This window comes from Mycteria americana, chromosome 5, assembly GCF_035582795.1.
Source record: "Mycteria americana isolate JAX WOST 10 ecotype Jacksonville Zoo and Gardens chromosome 5, USCA_MyAme_1.0, whole genome shotgun sequence".
Classification (NCBI taxonomy): domain Eukaryota; kingdom Metazoa; phylum Chordata; class Aves; order Ciconiiformes; family Ciconiidae; genus Mycteria; species Mycteria americana.
This window is the reverse complement of record NC_134369.1, coordinates 30242834-30268380: the sequence shown is the minus strand read 5'-3', so window position 1 is coordinate 30268380 and position 25547 is coordinate 30242834. Positions and strand designations below refer to the sequence as shown.

The 25547-nt window shown below is 41.8% G+C and overlaps 1 protein-coding gene across 5 annotated transcripts in view; it reads right to left on the bottom strand.

Annotated features, from left to right (window-relative positions):
* The window catches only part of AMBRA1 (autophagy and beclin 1 regulator 1), a 136259-nt gene that overhangs the window by 18623 nt on the left and 92089 nt on the right, over positions 1-25547 (bottom strand). For all 5 annotated transcript variants that reach the window (XM_075502676.1, XM_075502675.1, XM_075502679.1 and 2 more), the window contains 3 exons: positions 24056-24244; positions 23448-23602; positions 10153-10292 (listed from right to left, as the gene is read on the bottom strand). In XM_075502676.1, coding sequence (XP_075358791.1) covers positions 10153-10292; positions 23448-23602; positions 24056-24244 — 484 coding nt within the window. The remainder of the gene's footprint in view (positions 1-10152; positions 10293-23447; positions 23603-24055; positions 24245-25547) is intronic.

Here is a 25547-nt window from a genome sequence, read left to right as displayed (position 1 = left end):
AAGTCTGGATGTTCGATTATCTTGGTACCCAAGTATAAATATTGAGGTTGAGAGCACTGCCCTTAAGGGACGTGAAGCTACACAGCAAAACCTGTGTTGAGAATAAGGACAAAAGAAGTCCCTCACAGACAGCTGTCATGCCAATATCAATTCTCCTACCGAAATGCCACAACGGTTTTTTAAAGCAGCTTTTCCCAGAGCTTTTTTACACCACTCTCAGCATGACGCAGGAAGTTGTAACTTGCGCCTGAGAGAACAAGGGGAACCTTCTTAGTCCCAAACGTGACTCCTGCGCTACTGGTACTGTAACTAGACATCAGCTACTTTGACATTTAGAAGAGATATATCCCAATTTGGAGAGGGCATACTGAGGCCATCATTAAATGCAAAATATTTGAATTAATGCACTACTGCAAGCAGATGGACAAAACACTTGTGCAAGGAAGACCCAGCATTAAGATTTGCTCCTGGTAAGACTGGTAAGGTTTTTGTGTATCATACAGTGCACTACACAATAGTTTCAGCGCTATTAAAAAAAAATGCATGTTTATGTGAATAAGAACATACCACCCAGGCCAAATAGCCTGGAATAAACAAGGCAGAAACAGACCAAATAAGAATTTCCTGAATTTTCACTGATTTTCTTCTGACTCAAAATCGTGCCAGTATTCCATGGTATCCTTCTCTTATCTGGCTCCAACCACACCAAGTAGCATGTAGGGATCCTCTGGAAAGTAAATAACAGATTCCAGAATGCAGAGCTTTAAGTTCCTTAAATAAGGACAATTTAGCTAGGTATCACCTTAAACCAAGCTCTAAAGATGGATAACTTGCTTAAAGTCCTCTAAAAATCTAAAGGCTTGTTAATTGCTTAACGTGATTACAGGCAGACTATACTCCAAATAAGCTTTGAACCCTCAGAATATCTTAAGCTGTTTATGATCTATCAGCTCTTCCAGTGGCTTAGACAATTTAGGATGTTAGGAGTCTTTGGGGGAGCGCAAATTGCTTAAGCCTTCTAAGGCCTTAAACATCTTAAACTGCTACAAGTCGAGAGCCAAAGTCACTCTTTAGTCATCTTTGAACTTTCACTAGCATTTTAGCAGAAACTAACATTTACATTGATTGAAAGGCAACTTCGAAGTAGGCTTGTTTTGTAGATCTTATGCCAACAAACTAAACCAGGAAAATGCATTTAGAATGGGAGAAATGAACTTCGAAATAAATGTTTAAAATTAGCAAGCATAGCAAATGCTTTTTTTAATAGAACATTGCGATGTGCACACACAAAGCTGCCAAGCTCCAGAACCAAGATCTTGGCTTGGTCTAATCTCAATGAGATCCACAGGGCAAGCCAAGTTTTATATTTTTAATCTTCAACAGCTTTGAAATTAGCCAACTTAAAAGTGTTCTGTTTCACACACAGGGGAAACCTCCTCAAAAAAAAAAAAAAAAAAAAAAAAGAAAAGGAAAGAAAGGGGGGGGAGGGTCGACAAAAAACCCCAAATCCACAATTATTACTCCAGTTACTCACAGTTTGCAGACATTGAGTTGAGACCATTTACAGACCCAGATAGCTTGAGTATTTAAAAAAAGGAAAGAAAATTAAGAAGAAGTTGGCTGTTTATTTGCTAGCTGGATTCACTACAGTCCTGCTAGAAAACACAGGCATAAGGGACAACGAATAAAACTCCAGAAATAAACTGGATCAAAGACCGGAAAATTGAAGATGATCTTATTGGAAAGCCAAGGGAGCAAACAACCGAACAAGGAAGTACAGACCTGCAGAGAAAAGAAATGTTGTAAGAAACCGGGACAGACCAGTGCTGCCAAAGAGGGAAAAGATATTCTAAAACTAAACATGAGGAAAATGGTACCAGAATGAAAAAACGTCTATTCATCAGTGAGGCTAAGGACAAAAATCAATGATGACTCAAAGTGGACGAGATACTGAATTTTCTCTCTGAAGTCTCCACTTAAAAAATATCCAAGGGTACTTATGCAATTACAGAGTAAGAAAAGAAGCCAGACATAGCAGCTAGTTGCACTCATTGGGGGGGGGATGATATTAAGAAGTTAACTTTTGTGAGCCATTCACACCTGATTTTTAATACATTACAAAAAACTGAAGAAGTGACAAAAGGCCAAAAAAGCCAACTTAGCAGCACTCTTCAAAAAGAAAGCCATACTTAAATTGACAATTACTCTCTCCTAAGCGTAACTTTTATCCTTAAAGACAGTAATATAACAAAGAGAAAAAAGAAGATATATGAAAACAATGAAAGAGTGAGCCACATGAAGTAGGCAGTAAGTCAAATAATTGCTTGCATGAAATTTAATTGCTTTTGTAGACAGAATTATAAAAAAGTAAAGGAAGAAAAGGCAGCAGGTGTGATCTGAATAGATATAAGTGAAGCATTTGGTAACTGTTCTTAGAGTACGTGGCCATGCTCTTCAAAAGATTGCTACCCAGTCTGAGAACCAGTAAGGACCTGCAGAAGCCCAGTGACATAGTACACAAACTGGTAAGTAGCATGTTAAGTTTCTTTAACACTGAGCTCTGTACCAAGTTCCCTTTCTCATGGTGAAAAATAAATGTCACTAACTAGTCAGTGCTTCAGCATATCTTGAAGAATTGGGTGAGGGAAATGAACTTGCTAATAACTGAAGACTTAAAGCAGCTCTTGAAATTTATCTCTAGGATTCATAGACATATTAAGTGGAATTTTATGAGGGCATCTTCCACCTAATGCCATCATTCATCCTGGATATCAAATTCACATACAGAAACAGAAATAGAAATGGAATAAAAAACAATATCAGAATGGAGATACCGTTTCAAGCCTCCATATTACCACCCTACTTCTCTTGCCTCTGCAATGACTGAGCCTCTTGGCACTCAGGATACCTAGGCTTCCCTGCACAATTTGGAAATAATTCATTTCAGTTTTTTTCTTAAATGCATGAATAACAAAATCCAAATATAAGCTTTCAGAACACATCTGTAGTGCAAAATTGGCCATTTCCCCCCCTTTTCAGCCCTTTTATCAATCAAAATCATCTTTTACCCTCATTTAGAAAATTCAATGTATATTGTGGTTAACAGGCAGCAAGTGTCCAGGACATGCATTCGCTTACTCAGACGTGGTCAAAGGCCACTGTGCAGATGCTGCCTTTCAAAAGGCCATTTCCAGGGAGGACTCAGACATAACCAGTATCTCTAGCTGCCCCAGTTAACAGTTGTGAAAACGTTCCCTGAGCAGTGTTGCTAACATCCCTCTGTTACACACGAAGGAAGACAGCTCCTCCTTCTGTCTCTTTGCTTACTCCATCCTCCAGAAGCTACTCTTAAAAGGCAAACAACGCACCAGGGGGCTCATGCTGTTGGGGGGCATCATTGCTAGAGGCTGAAGAGCCTGACAAATGGAGCCAGCCAGCAGAGAGACATGATGCGCCAGGCAGCTGGATAGATCACCATCTCTTTACCAGTGCTGATAACTAGATGCAGACACATTGTCCCCATTACTACATGAGAGGATAAGCAATTCTCAGAGGAAAAAAACCTGGACTGGCATGGACAGACAATTGCAATGATCCTCTGCAAAGCATAGGAATTTATCATGAAGAGAATTTTCCCAGAATAATTTCACGTTAGAGGCAGATCTCATCACAAAGAATTAAAATATGCACACTGCATAGCACCAAATAAATTTGAGACTCTCCACACCTACTTCCCAATGAGAGAATTCCAAGGGGTGCTGCCTCTGAACCAGATACATCTTCAGGAGATATTTTAACTCCGTTATCAGAGGCTCTCTGTCTGCTGAAGAAATCCTCCCTCTCTTGTGGATGCCTGCATTACATAGCTAGCCCTAGACAAGGTGCTTTGAGTGCTTGGTTTTCAAACAGTTTTCTCAGAACACCGAGGTTTTGGATTAGTATTTTCAAAAGCATGTGAGCACTGAGCCCTTTGGGAACCTGCTCCTGAGCGGGGGGGGGGGGGGGGGCGCACTCAAGATGCAATGAGGAAGAACTGATATTTGGACCCCCTGCCTTTATCCCATGGCAGTCTTCCACAAGAGAAGCCAGCAAAGGGCAATAAGCAGCATGCAGTCTGCCCCTCCTCACTTTTGGTCTCACCTGCTCGTGTTCTACAAGACAATCAATGTTTGAGAAGCCCCACCAGGGCTGTTTCTGAATGGGAAAGCTCTTGTTAGGATGCGACAGGATAGGAAAGGTTATGAGCACTAAAAAACAAATTCCTTTTTAATTCAGTAGAGGTGTTTCTACTGTACAAGACACAGTGGATTTCATTCCATGCTAAAAGAACCAAATATTCAGGAACTGAACCAAAGCTTGAACTACACAGAGCCAAGACAGACGTACAAAACTTTAGTGAGCATCAGCAGTGGTCACAGTTACAAAGGATGTGAGGCAGCATGTGGTGGGGGAGAAGCAGCCTTGGGGAGGCTAAAAAAGCACTAGCAGCCACACAGAAAAGGCAGTGTGCAGAATAGCAGAGGGGTGGGGGGAATTCACACTGCTCTGTACCACCTCCTGCGACAGACCTCCAGGCCACAGCAAGTAGTCCATGGTAGTTCCCCTCATTTGCCAAGTGGAGTACACTGCCTCAAGTGGTGTGCCTAAAGGGATTCCTGTTTTCATGTGGCATGGCTCTCCCAATGAACATCACTGTCACGAATTTAGTGTCGTGATTTAGCTAAATGGTACCCACCCTTTAAAACGTGGCAGCCTCAGAGCCTTTCAATACCACACTTTTGGACTGTACACAAACTCATCTTACATGCAAAAAGGACAAACTGCCACGTGGTAATGTGAAGCCAATTGCAAGCAGATAGCAGACTCGTGATCTAATATATATGCAAGGCTATCAGATGGCAACCACCTGTACACTGAACCATGACAACAGTGAACTACAGGACCCTCAAAAACAGAACAGGCTGTCACAACCTCATACAGACTGCAACCTATTTCCAATCCACATCTGAGGGCCAAAACTCTCTTATCAGCGGGACTCACCTGTGAACCACAGACCTGAGTACCCTTGCTCCAGCCTATCATCACTGCAATTGGTTAAAAAACAAGACAAGCATGAAGTATTCCCCGAAAACACTTACACTGCCTATGATCTACTCAATTTCATTCATTACTCTATGAATCTTCAGGACTTGCAGATGCCTTTCTTCATATCAGCTTTCTGCACTTTGTGCTCTGTCCCCATCGGTCACTTCCATGAACCTTCTCCCAGTGACTTCTCTTACATGGTGGTTGATGATTTTTTCAAACAAAAATGAAAGATCAGACTCATGAAAAGTAAATTGCTTGTCCCATTGGTCACTTGCAGAGAAAGTTGTTTCCAAAAGAACCCAGTCCCCTGGGTTCTTTCACACAGACAGTTCCTCAAAAGGACAGTAATTCAGCAGGAAAAGTAGACAAAGTTTTAAACAGGTCAGAGAGACCTGCTCTAAGATGGATAGTTTGTTTATTTGCAAGTAAGTGAAAACAGCAGCTAAACAAGCAAAATAAAAGAACATATGAAGGACAAGCAAACACTGCTGAACACCAGCTCCACCACCTTTGCTATTTGTTATCCTTACTCAGAATAGTGTTTATTCACTGACAACTGGGATCTCTGGGTTTTCAATACAAGTCTGTATCTAACACTGCATGTTCAAACTAACATATTAGTAAAGAATGTAAGTTGGTCGGCCTTTGAGTGTTTGGGAAAGGAGGAACTTTCCTGACATTACATTTAAAGTTTCCTCCAATTTAATCACATAAAAAGCAGAGCAAACAAATTGATGCTTTTCAGTAGCACAGTATAGTGAGCTGGGTGTCACCCTGAAATCTAAGGAAGTGGGTACACAATGTCCTTTCTTTCCTTTACTCATCAGAATGCAACCCTGCTAGGGGTTATGTCTTTGGCTAACAAAAACATTTTTTCTATCCTATAGCTACTGTACTGGCTCATGAATTACAGTCTCTTAAAGGCTTCTTTCAGGCCCATTAGGTGCATTTCCAAGTGTGGATGAACACTGCTGTCACCACCTCAACTCCCTACAGCACAACAGCTCTGAGAGCCAACTTGTCAACACCTGTTTAGACATGGACCTTGGGTTCAAAATACTGAAAAAGTGCCTCATGGCTCAACAGTCCAGTCCTACCCCCAGTCACAAGTATTCAAGTCACACACCTGTCTCTGTAAGCCAGCCAAGCTGCATCTACAAACAGCTAAGCCTTTTGCATCCACCCAACCAACGTATCAGCTGGTTAGCCACCTTTCTCTAGTTTGCAGCCACAACCTAGTCATAGTCAATTTATGCCTCTTTGCTCTCTAATAAAAAAAATATAAATTGAAATAGTTCTCCTTTCCTGGAGATTTATGGAACACTATATAAACCCCTCCTTAGCCCTCCTTTTTAGCCCTGCTAAAGACCCCAAGATGCAGGTTTTCTTAGATAAAAATGCTCCACTGACCCCACTAGCAGCTCTCCTCAACTACTGTACCAGTTCAAAGGCAGTTCTGAATATGGATATGTGAATTTTAAACTGTTCCAGCTTATGTATCTAGTTTCTTCTACAGTGATAGTAACATTTTGCTATCTCTGCTATTAAGCATCTTGTGTCTCATCCTAGAACTAAATTCGTTGTTTTTACAGCCTCATGTATTGATGGCTCAATCACCTACAATCAACTAAAACCTCGAGTCTTTCTCCTCCTCTGTCATTTTAACCACCGAGCTCAGTGTTATTAGACACTAAGTGCACTTTGTACTACTAAATTTATCTCATTTCTATAGCTCCAGTCACTTTCAAGCAATCCAGTTCTTCTGCAATACTATCTCTTTCTCTGCAATGACAAGGCTAATGTCACACCCTCTGCAAATTTATCAGTGCACCCTTACAAGGCATTAGTGTAAATAGTATTAATAACCAGCCCCAGAACAGGTCTTAAAGAAGTCTGTCAATGACCTCTTTTGTAACAGAGTCTAGCTCTCAATCATGTTGTATTCTTTCCTTTAGCCCAGGCCTTCACTTGCTCTTTACCAGATCTTGTTCTAATCTCAATTTTTTACAAATTAACTAGATTTATTGTAGTTCCAACATGGGAACTGCCTTACTAAAACACAGAGGTATTAGACCTGGAGCAAGTCCTTAGTTGACCCTTTAATTAAAAATAAATACATAAAATTCTCAAGGACAGGTATCCAACCTGCTATACTCTGCCTTAGTCAAATCACATTGCATTTGATCCCGCTTTCCGTGTTTTTAATTTTCCTTTCCTTCAAAACATACGCCATAAATCTGTGTACCAAGTTCACATTATGGATTGCCAACATAACCTGACCGTCCCCATTTCCATCTGCAAAAAAAACTGCCATCAGTGCTACCCCAACTTAGCAGTATAGCCCAAAACGTTTGATTTTAATTACTGTTTCTTTAGAACTCTGGAAGGACTACTCCTCTCATTATGAGCCCATGGAGCTTCAAGTTATGCCTTTTTTTTTTGGTCAGCTTGTACTTCCAGTCTACTCATCTCATTTTCCCTAAGCACATGCTTTTTTCAAATCCTGTGTTTGAGGCACAGCTTTTATTCCAACCTGTTTATGTGATCCCTGTAGTACTTGGTTTCAAATGCCTCCATTGTACATGGGAATAAAGACCCAGGGAATTGTAACAATCTCAGTTGTTTGCTACTGACGAGTTTTCTTTGCCAAATTAGAACAGCGGGGGTGTCTTCAGCAGTACAGTGTTTTCTTGATCCCTGCTGTTTGCTAGGCTATCCCGCATATAGCACTCTATCAACTGCCGAATCCTTTATTTAATATTTCTCTTCCTCTGTATTACTGTTCATGGAAACTACACAAATATTTTTTATCTTTCTCCCTCACTTCTCAAGTTAAAGCCAATAGATTTGTCAACCTCAAACCCAGTCTATTAAGCCAAGAACTACTGAGATGGCATCTACATGTCAGGTTTTTTCCTTCCTCTGCGGATCTTCCAAGTAGATCTGGGGCAGACATCACAGCCACAAGCCACTTCTGCTCTGATAGGGCTTCACTCATTAGTGTGTTCTGATGTTAGAGCCTCAGTGCAAATTATTCAGGTTGGTTAATATCTACACCTTCATGCAGAGGTATTTAAGTCACTCTGGCTGTTGTTGGTCTATAAAATGGTGCAGTTGAGAACAGAACATATTGGGTGTCCTGCTCCAAAAAGAACCCACCAGTCCGTGTGAGGTCTGCAATAATCACCAGAAGCATCAGTCACTCCAGTCCACCAGGAGGAAACCTGTTGAAGCATTTCTGTCAAACCACCAATAAATCTGCTCCTCTACAGCCACCTTGTTTCATGTTCGTATACAAAAAGTTTATTTTTGTTGGAATTGTGCAGATGGTTGCTGGGATAGAAGTAAGGAGATAGAAGAGTGCCCTAGCAACATGGTGAGCTAAGAAGGCTTCACTGAGATACTGCAGAAGGACTGACAGTGCTTCCATAACATACCATGAAAGTGTTCATGTTGTGTCTTTAATTAGTGAGGTGCCAAGAAGAGACACGCCACTTAGCTTGGGGCTACCGCAAGCACCAGAATGGATACCTAATGTGGGGTGTGGAACGCCAGGACAGCCAGACCAAGCTTGACTCTGCAGCATTCAATCAAAGCATCCACCCTCAGGGAGACTTCATTTCCCTGGGTTCTTGTCCAAGTTAATCTCATAAGCCATAATCAGTAGACTAGATCTCATCACTTCTCTATACTGAAAATAACTTAGAATAACTCTCTAGAGTTTGAGAAGAAGAGAGCCATTATTCCTGAATAATTCTTCTGCTTAGAAAGTACAGCAACTATTCTTGAAGAAAGCCACTTATCCTGGAAGAGAGTGATTATAGCTTATTCCATAATAATATCTTGTAGAACTTCATGTATAAATAAGGCCTTGATGAAAGATTATGTTCAAGAGAACAAGAGGGCTGTTTGAAGAGCACTGGCATTCTGTACTACTGAAATTGGTCCAATCTGAATTCCAATCACAGATTTCACCAGAAGGCTGTACTGAATTAGTCACTATTACAACTGTATATATTTATTCTGATTTAAGATAGTGGTTCTACACTGACCATATGACTCTCCTCAAGCACCACATGCCTGATCTCATGCACAACAGATGGAGTCCACAATGCATGTGGTAAGATCACCAGCAGTGCTGCAAGTTTCTAGGCTGCCAGCTTTTAAGTTATAAGGAACTTCAACATGTGAAGCATAACCCAAAAGAATACCAAGGTAGTTTAGTACCAGGAAATAACTGAAGCAGAGAAATCCCTGAAGTGTTCCTGCAGCACAAAAGCTCCAGAAGAAGCACTTGCACAACACAATGGAGAAAAGGGTCTCAACAAAGTATGGGGCAGAGACTCCCCAAGAACAATGAAAGCAATACATGTTTCACTGCTCAGACGCTCAGTCGTCATCTGTGTCACACCACATCTAAATTAGTTTGTGTTTAATTGCAAGTTTACAAAGGGACAGTTACACCCTTCATGGCACTGTATAAAGAAGAGAGAGCTAAAGTCTACATGTCATCATTGGGCTTTCAAGTGAGGACCAAAACAATTCACTGGCTTGCTCATAATCATGACAAAAATCTTGGCAGTTCATAGAATCTCATGCTTGAATACTGTAACAAGTATTTAATAAGTCTAGGTCAGCAGCTTTCAACCTGGTTGATGGACTCCAAGGGGTCCATGAAAGCTGAGGAAAGCAAGCATATCACTAACAGCTCAGATTTGCTGTTCTCATTGGAAAGTTTTAGAAATCAGTAAATCCAGAGAGACTGAAAGACACTGCACTAGACATAGGGAAACAAAGGAACCAGAAAGCCTAGAAAGACATGGGAAATAAAATGAGCTAATGAGATGCACTTCAAACAGCCTCAGAAGTTTATAATCAGCAAAACAAACATTGATTGTAAGAGACTCGGGTAAACACTGTGGCAGTCCAAGAGGAGTATTAGGATTTGGGTTTTTTGGGTCCCTCAAGCACAATGTCCCAGGCAGTGAAAAGCCATCTTATCCCCACTGCCCTAAGAACAGAACAGCCAAAGCAGTTATAACGCCACGTAAAGCAATCACTTACTCCGGTCGGCAAATCACCAGGTCCCCTTTGTTGGTGCCATATGCCAATCCCAGGCCTGGCTCAGGCAGCCAGCGAGCAGAGTTTATGCTGACGTGTCTTCTCTGATCGGCAGGCATTGGGTACAGAACGTTGAAAACTCTCTGAAACAATAACAGGAGGTTACTTGACAGGACAATACAAGGCAGGAGAGCCAAGGAGGCTCAAACAAATGTTCAATCTCCCTACAGCAGCCCAGCTGGCCAAGGAGACATGTCACTTTACAGGATGTTGCAAGAAAACACTAATCCAGCAGCGAGAGTAAGCAGCTGCTAGAAACGCACATACATGTGCCCCTAAGTGTTTAATAGACTGACTGGCACACGGCTGTGGAGCAGAAGAAATTCTGACCCCAGGAGAATCTGCATGTCACTCAGTGCACTGCACAGTCCTTCTATTCAAACTAATTAAACAAAGTGACGGGGACAAGTGGTATAATCATTAGAAAGCAGGACAACTGGGACTCTTCTGGCCTTCATCTCTCATCTTAACTCACTAGGCTGGACCAGGAAACTGGCAAGTACATGGGCTTTCAGCATCAAAAGTTTATTGTTTCTATTAAGCAAAACAAACTTTATTGAAAAATTATACAATTCTTTCCTTTTCTAAACATTTAAACAGCCCCCTGAAAGTGTTTCAGAGTTTGATCAACCCCCACACCAACAGTGCACAAAAACCCATCAAAATCCAGAGATTCCGAGAATAACACAAGTACACAAGTAACAAATCCCTCAGTTCAGGTCCCCTTCCAACACCATTCATTTTACCTGCAGTAAGGTAAGAAGCTGAAGAGCTGCTAAGACTGCAGGTAGTTAGCATGGCTGCAAGCCAGTGCTTCCCAAATGCTGCATTAATGCAGGTGAATGAAAACCCTGTGCACACAAAGGACCAATAGCAAGCTCTGCTTTCTGGTCTGCACTAGCTTGGTTTCTGAAGCATATGAGCTTGAAAAGCAAGAACAATGAAGTGGAACAGATTATACCTATGCAGATAGTCTCCTTCTACTCCAAGAAGCTAATGTCTTTTATAAAGCACAATGCTTTCCTGCACCCTGCCATCCAGCAATCAGAACTGGGTATAGTGACAACACTCCATTTAGCCAGAAAATATGACACATGTAGGTCATAAAAACAAAGGCATGGGAAGTGGAAAGAAGGGTAATGAGCTGGTTTGAGTACCAGGAATAGACAGGGACAAGCTGCTTCAGTGAACTGGGCCATCAGAGCACATTCCAACATGGCTTCAGAAGGGTAGGACTGAAGACCGCGTTTACAAGTCCAAATCATTAACAGAATTTCTGCAGAAATTTATCTAGGATTTACACCTGTAATCACTGCACGTAACACAGACTTCGAATCTAGCTTTTCAATGGGGTAGTTCCCAGGTGAAAGATATGTTTTCATTAGATTTTCTGGTGGGCAACCATCCATCCACCACAGAACCTTTCTTCCAGACTCCTCAGAAAAGGAGATGGTGCTGTACCAGGAAGCAGGGAAGGGAATGAGGATGTGCTGGAACAACAGGATAAAGGTAGATAGGAACGCAGATCAACCACTACTGCACTGCTGAGGTAGCCTGAACTAATAATTAGAATTCATTAGGGTGGGACTCATCAGCTAGCGTAACAAACTGGGGCTCAGGACGACAGCCTATGTACCTGTTCTTCTCCATAGCTCTACTGCCCACCCCACATGTTGTCTGCTTGACAATTTAACTTGAGAAGTCTGAGGCAGAGACCACTTAACTGTATGCCCTCCAATAGCTAGTACCCAGAACCTTCATTTTGACCACCGTAGCGCAAACAAAGCAAGTCAGAGCAAAACAATATAGCTACATTATTTCCCGTCATCAGTAACACATTTAACCTCTCCTCTGAGGAGGCCACATTAGAGGAGAAAACATCCTTAAGGATTTCTCTGTATGACAGAAACTGGTCACTCTTTGCCCTGGCTATCACTCAGCAGTTAGTGTATTCAGAGAAGCTCGGTGTTTGGATGGAAGGAACAGGCCCTTAGGCGTTTATCTAGCTCTTACCCCATCTCTGTCATGTCTGCCCTGTTCCCTCCGCACCTTGCTTGCTGGGGGAGAAAAAGAAGGGGGGGGGAATAATCAGATGTACAGTGGTAGCACCTGTTACCATGGAGATTATGGTGCACTCTGAGATGGGGAGACTGGATTTTGAGGAGGAGGAGGAGGAAGGAGGGGAAAGGGAGGGGTCTGCCAGAGCTCGAGCATAAATTCATAAAATAAGCATTCCAAATCTCTCAAGAACTGCAAGGGTTTTCCATCATATCCTTCTTTGGCAAGTCGGAAACAAACGGTTTCTCTTCTCCTGAGAATGGCTTTGCAAGGTAGCACAGCTAGAGAAGCTGCCTTCCTGGGCTAGCCGCAAGCTCTCCTCCATGGGCAGGTCAGTTTGTACAGCTGGTGTCCCACAGGCTCCCACAGCCATGCCAAGGGGGGAGACTTGCTAGCTACAGCTCAGCATCCAGGTGCTTTGCAGTAAATAGCAACCCATGGAAAGTGCTGCCAAGGACATGGGTCTGGCTCTGACAACCTGCAAAAATGTTGGCTGAGGGCAGAATCTCAAAGATAAGATGGCTTAAAAATTCTGTGTAAGAATAGTTGCTTCATCACTCCACTCCATTCAATTCTAAACAGCTTGTCACGCCAAAGAGCTCCCCTCCCCTGCTGCTTCCCACTCCCACGCTAATGGGACAACTCCACGCAGTGTTAAGGGTGATGACATCCGTGCGTGTGGTAATTAGTACATAAAAAGAGAAAGCAGCTGTACTGGCATAATCACCACTCACAGCAGTAACCAGAACCCAGCTAATCAATCTGATGCAGTCATACAGACTGGCTGTTGCAATTGCATCCATTAGCAAGACCCCCTACTCTACCCACAGAGTGGAAAAAAAATTGAAGTTCCTTCAACATCGGCAGGTCCCTCTCTTCAAAGAAGGTCAGAAGCCTGCCAGGAAGCATAATTCTCCACAGATCACAGCTAATTCCTTTAGGATTTTTTTTTTGTCTTTTTGTTTCCATTGCTAACTCTTATAAAAAGTTACTGAGATATTTCAATCAAATTAGCCAGCCTGAAAACATACCACAGAGTGACCACACCTCTTTGCTAGTGGGATTGTCCATGCTTTGTAGTTCTGAACTTCTAGGAATAATATTCAAGTTATTACAGAAATCCTACACTAACATGATTCTCCAGCTTCTAGGTCAAGAGATTGCTGCCAACCCTCAAACACTCTTAAAACTAGCAATACAAACGCATAAAGTTGATAATTCACCAGTTCCCTTTCATTAGGGCTGGTCCACAGACGAGTTGCAGGCCATGTGTAACGGCCATGTTGATGGCCAAGGTTTCAGGAACCAGTTTAGAACCACTGTTGTAAAAGTCCATTAATCTTTAAGGTGCCCACCACACTCTACCACAGCCTTCAGAGAGTTTATTTTTAATAGGGTGGCATTTTCATTTAGGACAGATATTGTATTGCATCACACTTTATCAGCCCATAATCACTGCTAGCAGTCACAGAAGGCTTCCATTCCAGGCTCTTCACCATAACCAATGTCAAACTTGCTCTTAGCATCACTACACTACTGTAATTCAATAACACATAGCCGTACCATTAGATGTGGTGATTCAGCATGTTATGAAGCTGGCAGTTGCGTTTGTTTCCAGATGTTGTTCTGAAACAGAGTTTTGAATGGTATGTTTCTCTAACTATAAACACTGTGAAGTCTGAGGAGTGGGAGCTTCAGAACATCCCTATGGAAGCTTGAGCCTAAACAGGCAACATAAGTATAGCAAGCAGTTCTCTTCTTGGTAACAACATAAACATATAGATGTCATTTCAGTAGGCAAGAAAGGTCCTACCCCTTTCCTTTAGGGCCACACAACCCAGCCTGGATTACACAGAACAGTTGTTTGACCTGTGCTTATGTTTGTAGAAAACCCTGTCTCTGGTGATCTCCCCACACTTCACAGGAGATTCCAAAAGTACTCTGTGATTTCAGGAACTCCATCTCTCCTCTTAGTTCAGGGGATGTCAGCAAGATAAAAAGTCTTCCTCTAGAAATACCAAAACTGTCTAGGTAGCTAAGCTTCCACACAAAAGGCAACTCTCATACAAAGGGAAAGCAATACTCACTAAAGAAACAGCTGGTTGCTTCCATTATACATTCCTGTAACCATGAAGTGTGGGGAAAGATCTGGTTGAGTAATTTCTGTCTGCACTCCTCTATTTTCAAAGACCGCACTAAAAGAAACTACTTATCTCTTTGGTGTGCCTTTTCCACCCTCCCCGAGCAGGAGTGGGCACATACGTCATCTACTGAACTCCCTAAAGCTCATTTCATCACTTCACAGCCACTTCTTCAATGTTGAATTCAGCAGGGGAGAAGACGGCTCAGAGAAAGCAGGGCTGTAAGGCATGAGGAAAAGAAAAAATAGGCCCTCAAAGTGTTCAGCAAACAAGCTGCATGGAATGCAAAGGCCACTTCAAGTCCACTGCTGCTGCTCCCTCTCCAACTTGTCAGTGCTGGCACATCAGTACTGTAGCACCTGTCACAGCCACCGCTTAGGTATTAAACTAAATATTTACTTATGGCAGAGAGCCAGGAGAGGCTGCATGACAATCAACAGCCTCAAGGAATCTTTCTCGATGATCTCTTCCTCGCTGTCAAGCTGCTGTACTTACGTGGGAAGAAGGGGGCCCAGGGCACAACACACAAGCACAGAGCTAGACAGTTAATTTGTACCTGCCCTGGAGGGGTAAGAAAACTTTTTGCTTAAAGCCTCTGCTCTGCAAAGCCCTAGTTATTGACCTAGTGTTTCTCTTGTCCCCTCCCACTCTGTCCCAGGGAAGCTGCTGCTATTTAATAACACTCTTCAAATTCCACCCTTCCCCTCCATTTCTGGGGTGTGCCACCATTAAAAAGCTGGGCAGGGCAATCGCCAGGATCCTGTCAGTCATCGGAGTAGCAGCAGGCTGCCCCAAGCCTGTGCTACTGCTGCCAGTTGGCAATGGTGCTGCACTGCTCGCCTGCTCCGAGCAGCACTGTGCCTGGCCAAAGCGGAGGCACCGTGTCATCTGCACAGCCGTCGCTTTGCTCAAGGCCTTCCCACCTCTAAGGAGAGCAATGGAAGGCAGAGGAGTGCTGAACACTACTTGTTTGGCAGAGTGGGACCTTTCTTCTCTCTGGCACTCAAGAAAGAAAAAACATGTTTTGAAGCTGGAGGAGAAGAGAAAGTTGGCAGAAGCAGGGAGGGAAACTCAGCAGGAACTCTTGCTTTTTATCTTTTTAAATTCAATAGAGACATTCCTGCTCTTGACTAGATGCATCGTCTTTCAAGATGCCAATAAATTTCAAGCCATTACCTTTGCTTAGCCCAAGCAGTAAACTGGGCTGTTAGATCAGCCTTGATAAAGACTGTGTGGAGAGGGGGTGCAGCTGTTCTCTTGTTTACATGGAGAAATCTTGTCATCCGTGAAGCTCCATCCTGACAGGTAAAGGGAGAGGAAAGGCTGGAGCAGACCAGGTGGGTTTATCAGGCACCAGCCTAAAATTTAATTATTAATTTTCACCTGAATCAATGCTGTCACTAGAGGCTGGCTGACCGTGAAAACACAAAGGAAGAGAAACATCTAATGTGCTAAACTCAACAGAAACCTCTTACTGGGAGGACTGGTAAAATCCACAGCTTCAAGACCACTCTGACCTGGGTGCAGAGAAAAGTGCTTCAGAAAGGAGTGTTGATCTCTGCTGGATGGCTATAGCTGTACTGGCAGCCAACATTTATGTCTTGTGCCCGCACAGATCTAAAGTTTATGGTGGTAAACAAAGTGCTCTTCATATGGATACAGGTTATACCACCAAAGTAATTGTGGAGGCTGCACGGCTTTGCCAATGTAATTGCAGCTATACTAGAGCTTCTGGCCAGTGCAGGTACCTCATTTTGTAATACACTTTAACAAACTAAGCTACATGAACTATATAATACAGATCCAGCCCTAAAAGCTCAGCCAATCCACAATACTAAGTTCACTGAAAGCACACCTCAAAGCAAAGGCTACATTCAGTACGAAGCTACCCAAAGAGCATTCAAAAAAATGCAGAAAACTGCAAAGTGCACTTGTATTCGCAGAGCAGCAGCAGATGAAGTGCAGCAACAGGATGAAGGCATAAGCAGAGCAAAAACAACAGCAGTCCAACTAGGGCTGCACACATTTTGCATTCAACTGCCCTTCAACTTCTATTCCGCAATCTGACCTTGAACAAGAACTTGAAGTTTCAGAAGTTTCACTTCATCTTTTTTGATTGTAAGCACCTTACTGAGACTGAACAGCCCCTAAATAAATTCATTATCTTTTTTTTGCCTTACTCATCCCAATAGGGTGTTGCCACTGAAAGATCTCACCCTGTATTTTTTTTGTTAATGTCAATGTGTTTACTAGTTCATCTCTGACACCAGGATATCAGATAAGTTGCTATGAAGCATCTATCACTCTACTGAAAGCACTATATGTCCTTTGCTTAGCTGTCAGGAAGCCACCTGCTTCACTGACTTCTATAATGCTGCCAATTAGTTTAAACAAGTCTGTGGCATTTTAAAGTCCAGAAGCATAATAAGACACCTTAACCTGATCGCCTTAATAAATAACACTAACCCTTTTTGCTTAGATTACATTCTTTACTCTGCCTTCTATTTATGAATTTCACAAAAGCTGCTGATATTCGGGCTTATGCCTTGCACTGCCACAAACCCCGGAGCCCTCTGCAGCAGAATTCAAGTCTAGTTTGTCTAAAGCAGAGGGCCTAGAATGCAAAGCAAAACAAACACTCCTTGTGATAATTCACCAATGTCTCAATACTTTTATTCATAAGACAATGTGCATCAGTATTTTGAAACAAGGCAAGTCCCCCCTTTGTTTGGAAGGAGTCTTTTTTCCGTATCTATACGCAGATGCAAAGAAAAAGGCATGCGTTTCCCATGATCAGACAGGGGAAAAAAAATTGCTTTTTTTCTCCCAGTTTCTTCTTATTAGGCAGGTTGGTCTATGCTACTCTCAACCCCTCCCCTACAGCTGATTCCTGCCAACAACATACACGTCTTTCCATTAGATCTTCTCTGTTAAAATGGAAGAAGCAAAAAAATAATGCACTTATCTTTTTGGATTTGTCAGTCTTATCGTCAAATGGATCTTATCATTTAATGCTCTGCACAAATAAAATTTCTTTCAACTCCATTTATCTTCCCCAGATGCAATAGGATCATATATGAAATTCTTCTTCAGTCTTTACCAATACAACAAACCTCTTTCTGCCCACTTGTTGTCAGTGCAGAAAATCCTAGCTTTGCTTTCTGAAATAAAAGTGAATTAAATGAGAACTAACCCTTAATTTTCAGCAACAACTGAAACCTTAACTGAGGATACTTGATTTAATTCCTAAAACAGGACAGCACCAGAAGTTTCTGTCAGATGAACTGAGAAACTTTATGCAAAGATAAAATATTGTTGGTTCTTCCTGACCATACTTGATCACATAATTTATTGCTGATCTTTCAAATCAGGAGAAATCTCATTACAGCACACCTAACCCTTTCTTTCTTTAGGCTACCTCTTGGCATTATCAGCTGGTACTTTATCTCACAAGCCTGCCATGCAACTGCTACATGAGAAAGAGCTTTAAGATGTGGGAAACTTCAAAACATCAACAAGAACTAGGTCTTATGAAGAAACGGATCATCTCAGGTAACAAAGCTCTCACTCAGGAACATAACACACTTGCAGCGGTGAAGTGGCTCATTAATTTACTACCCGTCTCCCAAAGGCTGCAAAACCAGGGTAATACCTCCAAAATGCCCTTTAGGGGACTGGTCCAAGTCTGGATCTGAAACCTAGGGCTGAGTAAGCAAGAAATTGCTAAACAAAACAACTGTCCTTTCAATTGTGTGTGCATGTGGTTGGAACAGATGAAAGGAGGGAAACAGGAATGCCAAAGGGGGTGTTAGCGTGACAGAAGATAGATACGTATACATTCAGTGCAGATGCACAAGTGAACTGAACTGTGCAAACAGGACTGTGCCCCCAGCTATTGCTATCTCTTGCAAAAATCACCGACAGCTCACAATGCTGAAACAATCTAATAAAAATATGGTCGCTTCTATGGCAAAAGGAATGACGAGCTTCTTCATCTTTGCCCTTAACTCAGACTGCAAACCAAAAGCAGTACCTGTGAATTCCCCATTAAATGTCATGCTGAGACTGTAACAGCAAAATCTACAATATGTTAAAGATCTAATGACAACAGCAAAGGATTTGCACACAGCTGCCATTCCACCTCGCTCTCCGTCTGCTGAGCCTCAACAGAATGGCATACAAGATCAAGTGTCAACAATATGTTGATGAGAGCGCTACATGCACCCTCATCTAGGTGAAAAGAGGCTGTCATCCAGCTGCCTACACGTCTGGAAGGAACAAATACTGGAGGAAAGAGTTGGCTTAAATTTAATTCAAGAAAGATGGTAGGAAGAAGTACCGAAAAAAAAATCTTCACAAAATTGCAAACCTCCCTTCAGCCCATGGCCAGTTTAGGGCAAATCTGCTCATCCAGTGAGTCAATGAGGCCTGGCAGTGACCTTTGCAGACCACACTGCATACGTTCTACTGACACTTGCATGAAGCTCAGAAGACAACAGCACTCAATAAAATTGCGCATCTTCTCACATATTCCGTGCATTGTCCTCACTAAGAGTTAATACACTGAAAAAAAGCTTGGCTCTGTGCTAAAACTCTGTCTGCCTTTCTGCTTCAGGCCCTTCTTCCTGCAGTATTTGGAATTCTCCATCTGTTTACAATGGAAGTGTACACATGTTCTGTTCCATCCAGGCTACTGACCACTTCAGCAGGATGTTTCCCAAATACCAGTAGCCTTGTCAAAAGATAATTCCAGATCTCCACAGCCTGAATTTCCTTCCAGATTCAAAGCACAATGCAGTATTTGAGAGGGGGCTTGGTTAAGTCACCTTATCCCCACAAATTGCATGATTTGCTCTTCAGCTTCATGTCAATCAAATTTTTCTATTACCTAACTCACTTTTTGTATCCTCAGCTTAAAAGCCCCTTTCCAAGTTTTATTTTAATTTGGATTACAGCAATCGTGTTTTTCTGATATTTAGAGTGAGCTTCCTCTGGGTAAAATGAAAAACATTAAACATTGTAAGGGCATCAGAATTTGTGAATGCCAGAAATAAAACTACCTTCTGGCCTTCTTTCTCACTGATATCCACTGCTAACAGATCCAGGGCAATATGATCCTTACTCTTCTACGTTTCTAAGGAACTTCAGCTCCAACCAAGTTTCTAATTTCATGTTCTTCTAAGTTCTTTAACAACCTCCGTGTACTCTTGGAATCATACGGAATTCAGAAATTGCCCTAGACCCAAGCAGCTTGAAAACATCCTCTTTATTTGGAGACCAGCTCCACCTATGCTTTCAAAATAGGTGGCAAAACCTATTCTTACTCCATATTTGGAGTCTTTTCTCCAAACTTCCCATCTGTGAAACTCAAATATTTCCAGACAGTTCCCAGTACCACTGCTACCTGTACCACTCCAAGCTAGAGATCTGCTAAAAGCAATTCCTTCCCTGTACTCTCCAGCTACAGATAAATTCCAGAGATGTTAGCTAGGTTTGGGGGGGAAAAAAAAAACAACCCACAAAAAACCCAAAACAAAACAAAAAAAACCCCCAAACCCCACACAACACAACAACAACAAAAAACCAAATCACAAACAACAAAAAATAAAGCTTATGCATACCACTCTTGTTAAAAGTCAACACTACTAGAGAGCTTTTTAAGCCTCAGTCTGAAAAACAAACTTGTTCTGTAGCAAAGCCAGGTTTCCATCTGAAATGCTAAGCAGATCGGTCTTAAGGGAGTGAATAGAAAGAGCATGAACCTCTAGCTCATGACTCTACCATATCTGAAGACAATTCACTACTTTTACTCAATTTCTGAGCACAATTCGTAACTGTCAAATCATGTCAGCCCTGACCCATAGAACTCTACCCAATCTCTCTGAAATATTAGGAGCAAGATATATATACACGATGCACACTTGTATAACCAAGATGCTCCTTAGTACAATCCAAAAGTGCTGTAGTTCTCAGAGAGAACACTTCTCTCCAACTCTGAAAATTACACCAGCAGCCAGTGGATTTCTAGATGCAGTTAAAGGTATTAGAGTTTCATGTAACAAAACTAATTAATTGCATTTTCAAAACCTCTATTTCAACAGCAAGATGGAGGAACCTCCTTGAGGAATAGAAACCTGCATTCCACTAACTGCTAGTCAAGGATGTGGAGGAAGGGTCTTTCCATTTTAATTGGAAGCAGAAATAATCACTGTATTTCACTCCTCAGCAGGTTGCCACGCTTTTGCAGTGACTTACAGACCACATTGCCAAGCCCTGCTCTTCCAGTTCATCAATTGCAAATCAAAAGGAGTCAGGGAAGGAAGGAACAATTGTGAGACAACTTACAAGAATTTTCATAGAATCTGATATAGCATCTCTTGAATTTCTCTCTTGGGAGTTTTGCAAGTAATGTAAAATTAAAATATCCACAAAGCATTACTTCAGAACATGGCTATGACTTATTTTTAATTAAGAAGTTGAGTAACAATTGCTTTGTATTACAAGCTGTTGGCACAGAGGCAACAAGGATGCTTTCTGATTCTCTCTACTGTGCACATTAGAGACTGAAGAATACAGTTTCATCAGGTTTCCTAAACCTTTTCCTATTGCATGCTGGCCAAGCTGCAAACAGGTTTTTACTCAACTGAATATGAATACAGCAACCACTGTAAAGACAGCGTGCTAAGAATATTGTAAAGTTTCCTACTTAAAGCTCTATTTTTATTTTGCATGTCCTGAAAAGTATTACAAACTTATGGAGCAGTCTTACTGCAAAATTCAAGGCAGAAGAAATACCTGTAGTTGATCTACTAATTTTTACAACTAGATGAAGGAATAATGTTTACAAGATTAACAGTTTTATGTTTTCCAAGCTTGGTCCTACAGACTGCACAAAGATAACCAATGACACACCAGAACGTTGAAACAATACTCAACGTCATCCCACTGGAAGGCTCTTTAACCAAATAATTCAAACTGGTCTAGTTGTGACCCTGTCACATAGGCAGAAAGCTGAAAGTCCAAAGCAGTCAGAAATGAGACATTTTTAACATCTTTAAACATGATGTGGGAAAGGGGATAGCAGCAAATTAGTTAGCAAATCCCGCTAGACTGGACAGATTTGAAAACGTGGGGGAAAGGTTTCTGGAAGCTAAAAATACATGTGTAAGAAAGATGAAAAAAGCAACCTTTAGAATACATGCAATCCATCTGGAGAAAAATAATCCAGAACTACAGCAGATGAGAAAGACAGGAGTGCAGTGATGTGGAGCCACGACAAAGTCTGAAAAGCATGAGTGGGAAAGATTGTGCAAAATTTTCAATGCACCATAACAGCAAAAAAATAAGAAACAACAGTTTTCGACTGCATAAGTAAAGCCCTGTAGTCCAAAACAAGCAGAAAAAAAATACCCTCTGTGGGCTTCTGGTAAGACTATGCTTATCACATTACGTACATTTAAACGTATCCCAGAATGAGGGGAAAAAAAAAAGAAGGGTATTTTGGAGAGAATTCAGAAGAGAAAAAAAACAAAAGCTGGAAGATTGAATTACAAGAAAAGATTAAGGGAGTACAAAGCATTACTTCACTAAATGGTGACTAAGAGCAAGGGTACAAGCATTTGAAGAGCATAACACACCATAGGGAAAGAAGATATGTTTGAAATGGAGATGAAGAAATATAAATGGAAGATTTAGACAGAAGCTTACTGATTTAGCTGGCTACAAAAAAAGTCTCCAAAAGGAAGGGCTAGATAGAAGCCATAGCAACTGGAGTTTAGAGCAAATGTAAAGAATGGCTGAGAGGAAAGAATCCTACTACAGCTCTTTATGGGAAGAGATATGATTTTAGCTAATAGGACTTCTCGATCTTAACTTATTTGATATGGTAAAAAGACTGTGGGAAGGGATACTCCTGTACCTGGCAGTAAAAGCTATGTATTTCACTAGGATCTTAAAATAACTGAGAAAAGAAACAGTACCAGGGCAAACTAGACCTCTAAAAGGATCTAACAGGATACTGAATCCATGTAATTAGTGATCTTATCATATCCACACAGCTTTCACCAACCACACCTGCTAACCAAATTGTGCTTTTCTTATAAATACTTTTTAATTTCTGCCTCTTACTTTAAGAGGCTTGTACCAGAATGGTAGCTCAGAACCAGGGCTGAAAAAGTGCTGATTGGTGCACCAAAGGATATCCTCATCATTGATTTTCCCTTGCATTATAACATGGAGCAGCTGACAATGATTAACAAGAGTTTTATATCAGCTGATAAAGCAGCTCACGTAATGATGCAACCGAGATGAACCTCTCCGAATCATGAGCAGTCTGGGGAGCAACTATAGAGTCTGAAGGTGAATCAAGCAATTTGTCCCAGAGACAAGTCTCTCCCCAGTGCTGGCCACTAGATGAATGGCTCAGTGCAACCCTTGTACACTGGGAAAGCTCTGCCAAAAGTAATAATAATCAGAGGCCTACATATATGTAGAAAGCTCATTAATAAATAGCCAACAAAAGCCTGTTTGGCAAAAGTATGGTAAGCCTCACTTTCAGTCTGCAAGTATGATGTGAAGCTTGGCTCCTACCCTTCCTGAAACCGCTGGTGGCTGCTCTCCTAGAGGTTAGCTGCTTTTAGGAATATTAGGAAATGATCCTGAAACCTCAGCTGAAAAACTCCCTCAGCAAAGCCAACTGTAGTACCACAAGCAATATGCATATTACCCTAAAAAGTACAAAAGACCCACTAGGTACTATGAGTGATATCTAGACTTAGGATACCACACACAACATGGAATGTATTTTTTTGTCATCATAGTTGAAACCAGAGTAAAGTTTCACAATTCTGTTATACTTCTGTTCTCCTGCCATGTTTGCATACCTCTGTAATAAATTCTTTCACATATTTATTATGCAAGTAGGCCTGGAGCATGCTACCTCTTTGCTATCATAACACAGTAGCCACCTACTATGCTAGAGCCAAAATGACACAAAATCACCGATGAAAACACACAGGAACAGAATATGCATATACTCACCCTCATAGAGGTTTCTCCACCGTGGGGCTGTTGCAGCCTGAACACTTGAGCAACCATGTGTTCTGTGGAGGGGTGCAACAGGATACGTCGGGAAGCCAGTCCCACCATTACGTATCTGCCCATTGGAGACAGGCTCACAGAAATGGCATTAGGGCCTACAAAGAGAAAAGGAGTTATTTCTCTCACAGGTTAACATCCCTCCCGTGCCTCATCCTCACAGCTTCTTCATTCCCTTCCAGCATTCCCATAATGTACAGCATACTAAGTTCATCCTTGTAAGGTGTAGAGAAGAATAAGGAGACCTGCACAAGAACAAATTTTGCGAGACATTTCCTTGCAGCACGTGTCCTCCCACTAAGACAATGAAGTCCTTTGAGGAATAAAAAACTATCCCTTAGCATCTCCCCCATACGAGCACTTTACATGTCCGGACCGTACCAAAAGCTTCTCCCCAGCAGTACTATATTTGTGGCTGGTTGGAAGGTCAATAAAATATTTCCCATTACTACAATCACTGATGTTCAGACTATTGCCTTTCTCACTGAAGGCTGAGTTCTGAGGTAACTTCTCACACTCCCACCCACCCTGACTTCTTGCTGCATGCTTACCAAATCGCTTTGTGTAAAGCATCTCGCCCAAGTTGTGGGGTGCCAGAGAATACACAGCCAGTATTCCCTCATCAGGGAAGCCTCTTTGACTGCTGGGAATGAAGGCTGCCAGCAGCTGCCCATCGGCAGAGATATCGCAGCTAGCATCATTGTAAATCTTGCAGTTTTGAACAAGCACGTTCACAGAGGCTGCAAAGAAGAAAGAAAGGAAGGAACAATGATTAAAGCACTCAGGTTCAACAGAGAATAAAGCAAGATTTAAACCTAACATTGGAGACAAGACAGTACATGCAAAAGACACTCGAGACATTTAGCTTCCTCCAGAAGTTTATGATACGTTAATACCCTGATTAATGTAAAACTTGCTCCAAAACGGAGATAAGACACTGCAATGAGCCCAGGGAATGAAATCTACTCACCTCCTGGAGTCTTCAGCCAAGAAATAGTGGTAATTGCATTTTATCAAACCCCTCCTTTGTTGAGCATAACACCATCCTTTGTAAAGGACAGCACAGTTTAAACAAGTCCTAAATCGTGACTCTCTGACAAAATCCAGCAGTGGTATCATTGGAAACAGTACACCTTAATTCATTTCCCCTTCTCTTGCGGAGCCCCTAGTTCCAGCTCCCCTTATCTCCAATAAACAGGAGATGAGAGAAAAGTTCCTCTCTGCAGATACAGACATTCGTTTCTGACAGCTGATTTTTACACCAATCTTGGATAAAGCAAGTGAGAAAGGGCAGAGACTTCTCCAGCCAGTCCTCCATTTAATTACTCCAGTATTTGAGACACTCAGGCAATCCGTGAAGTAACTGTTTAGCAGACAGGGTAGTGAGCAGCAATTCAGAAGATAAAAGTTTTACTTTAATCTCTGCTGGTGAGCTGCTGGATGACCTTGTACAAATTTATTCCCTCTGTGCCTTGCATACACAGCCCATAAGCTCTTTGGGCTACTGAATCTTACTATGCACTTGTGCCATTCCTAGTACATTGAGGTTCCAAGGCCTTTAGCATCGTCATCACCAACAGTTCAATGGTGGCTTGATAAGACAAGGCTGGAGTTATGTCCGCTCCCTCAGCCTAACCTAAATGTGCTCCGGTGTTTCACTAAAACTGCTGCAATTATTCCAGGAGGTTTGAAGCTGGAACTGCATACAGTATTTTGGGGATGGGGGAATTTCAGATTCTGCTATTTTCAAACTCAAGGGGATAGAAAGATAAAAAAAGCGAAATAAAGCCCACATTTGCAATATAGAAGCTTTGCATGCTAGAAGACTGAACACCCCATCTCACATGCTTGAAGCTATAGCATCATGTGGAACACTATGTCAACTTCTACAGTCCAGGAATTCTCTTTTAAACCTTCGGACTATGCCCAGCCTAGAAGCGGCTTTGATTTTTTCAGCTAAAATTGCAGATGAGTTTATGAAGGCGCTTCTTGGGCTAGATTCCTCATTCGTTTAACAAAAGAACAGTGCCAAGAATGCTTTGT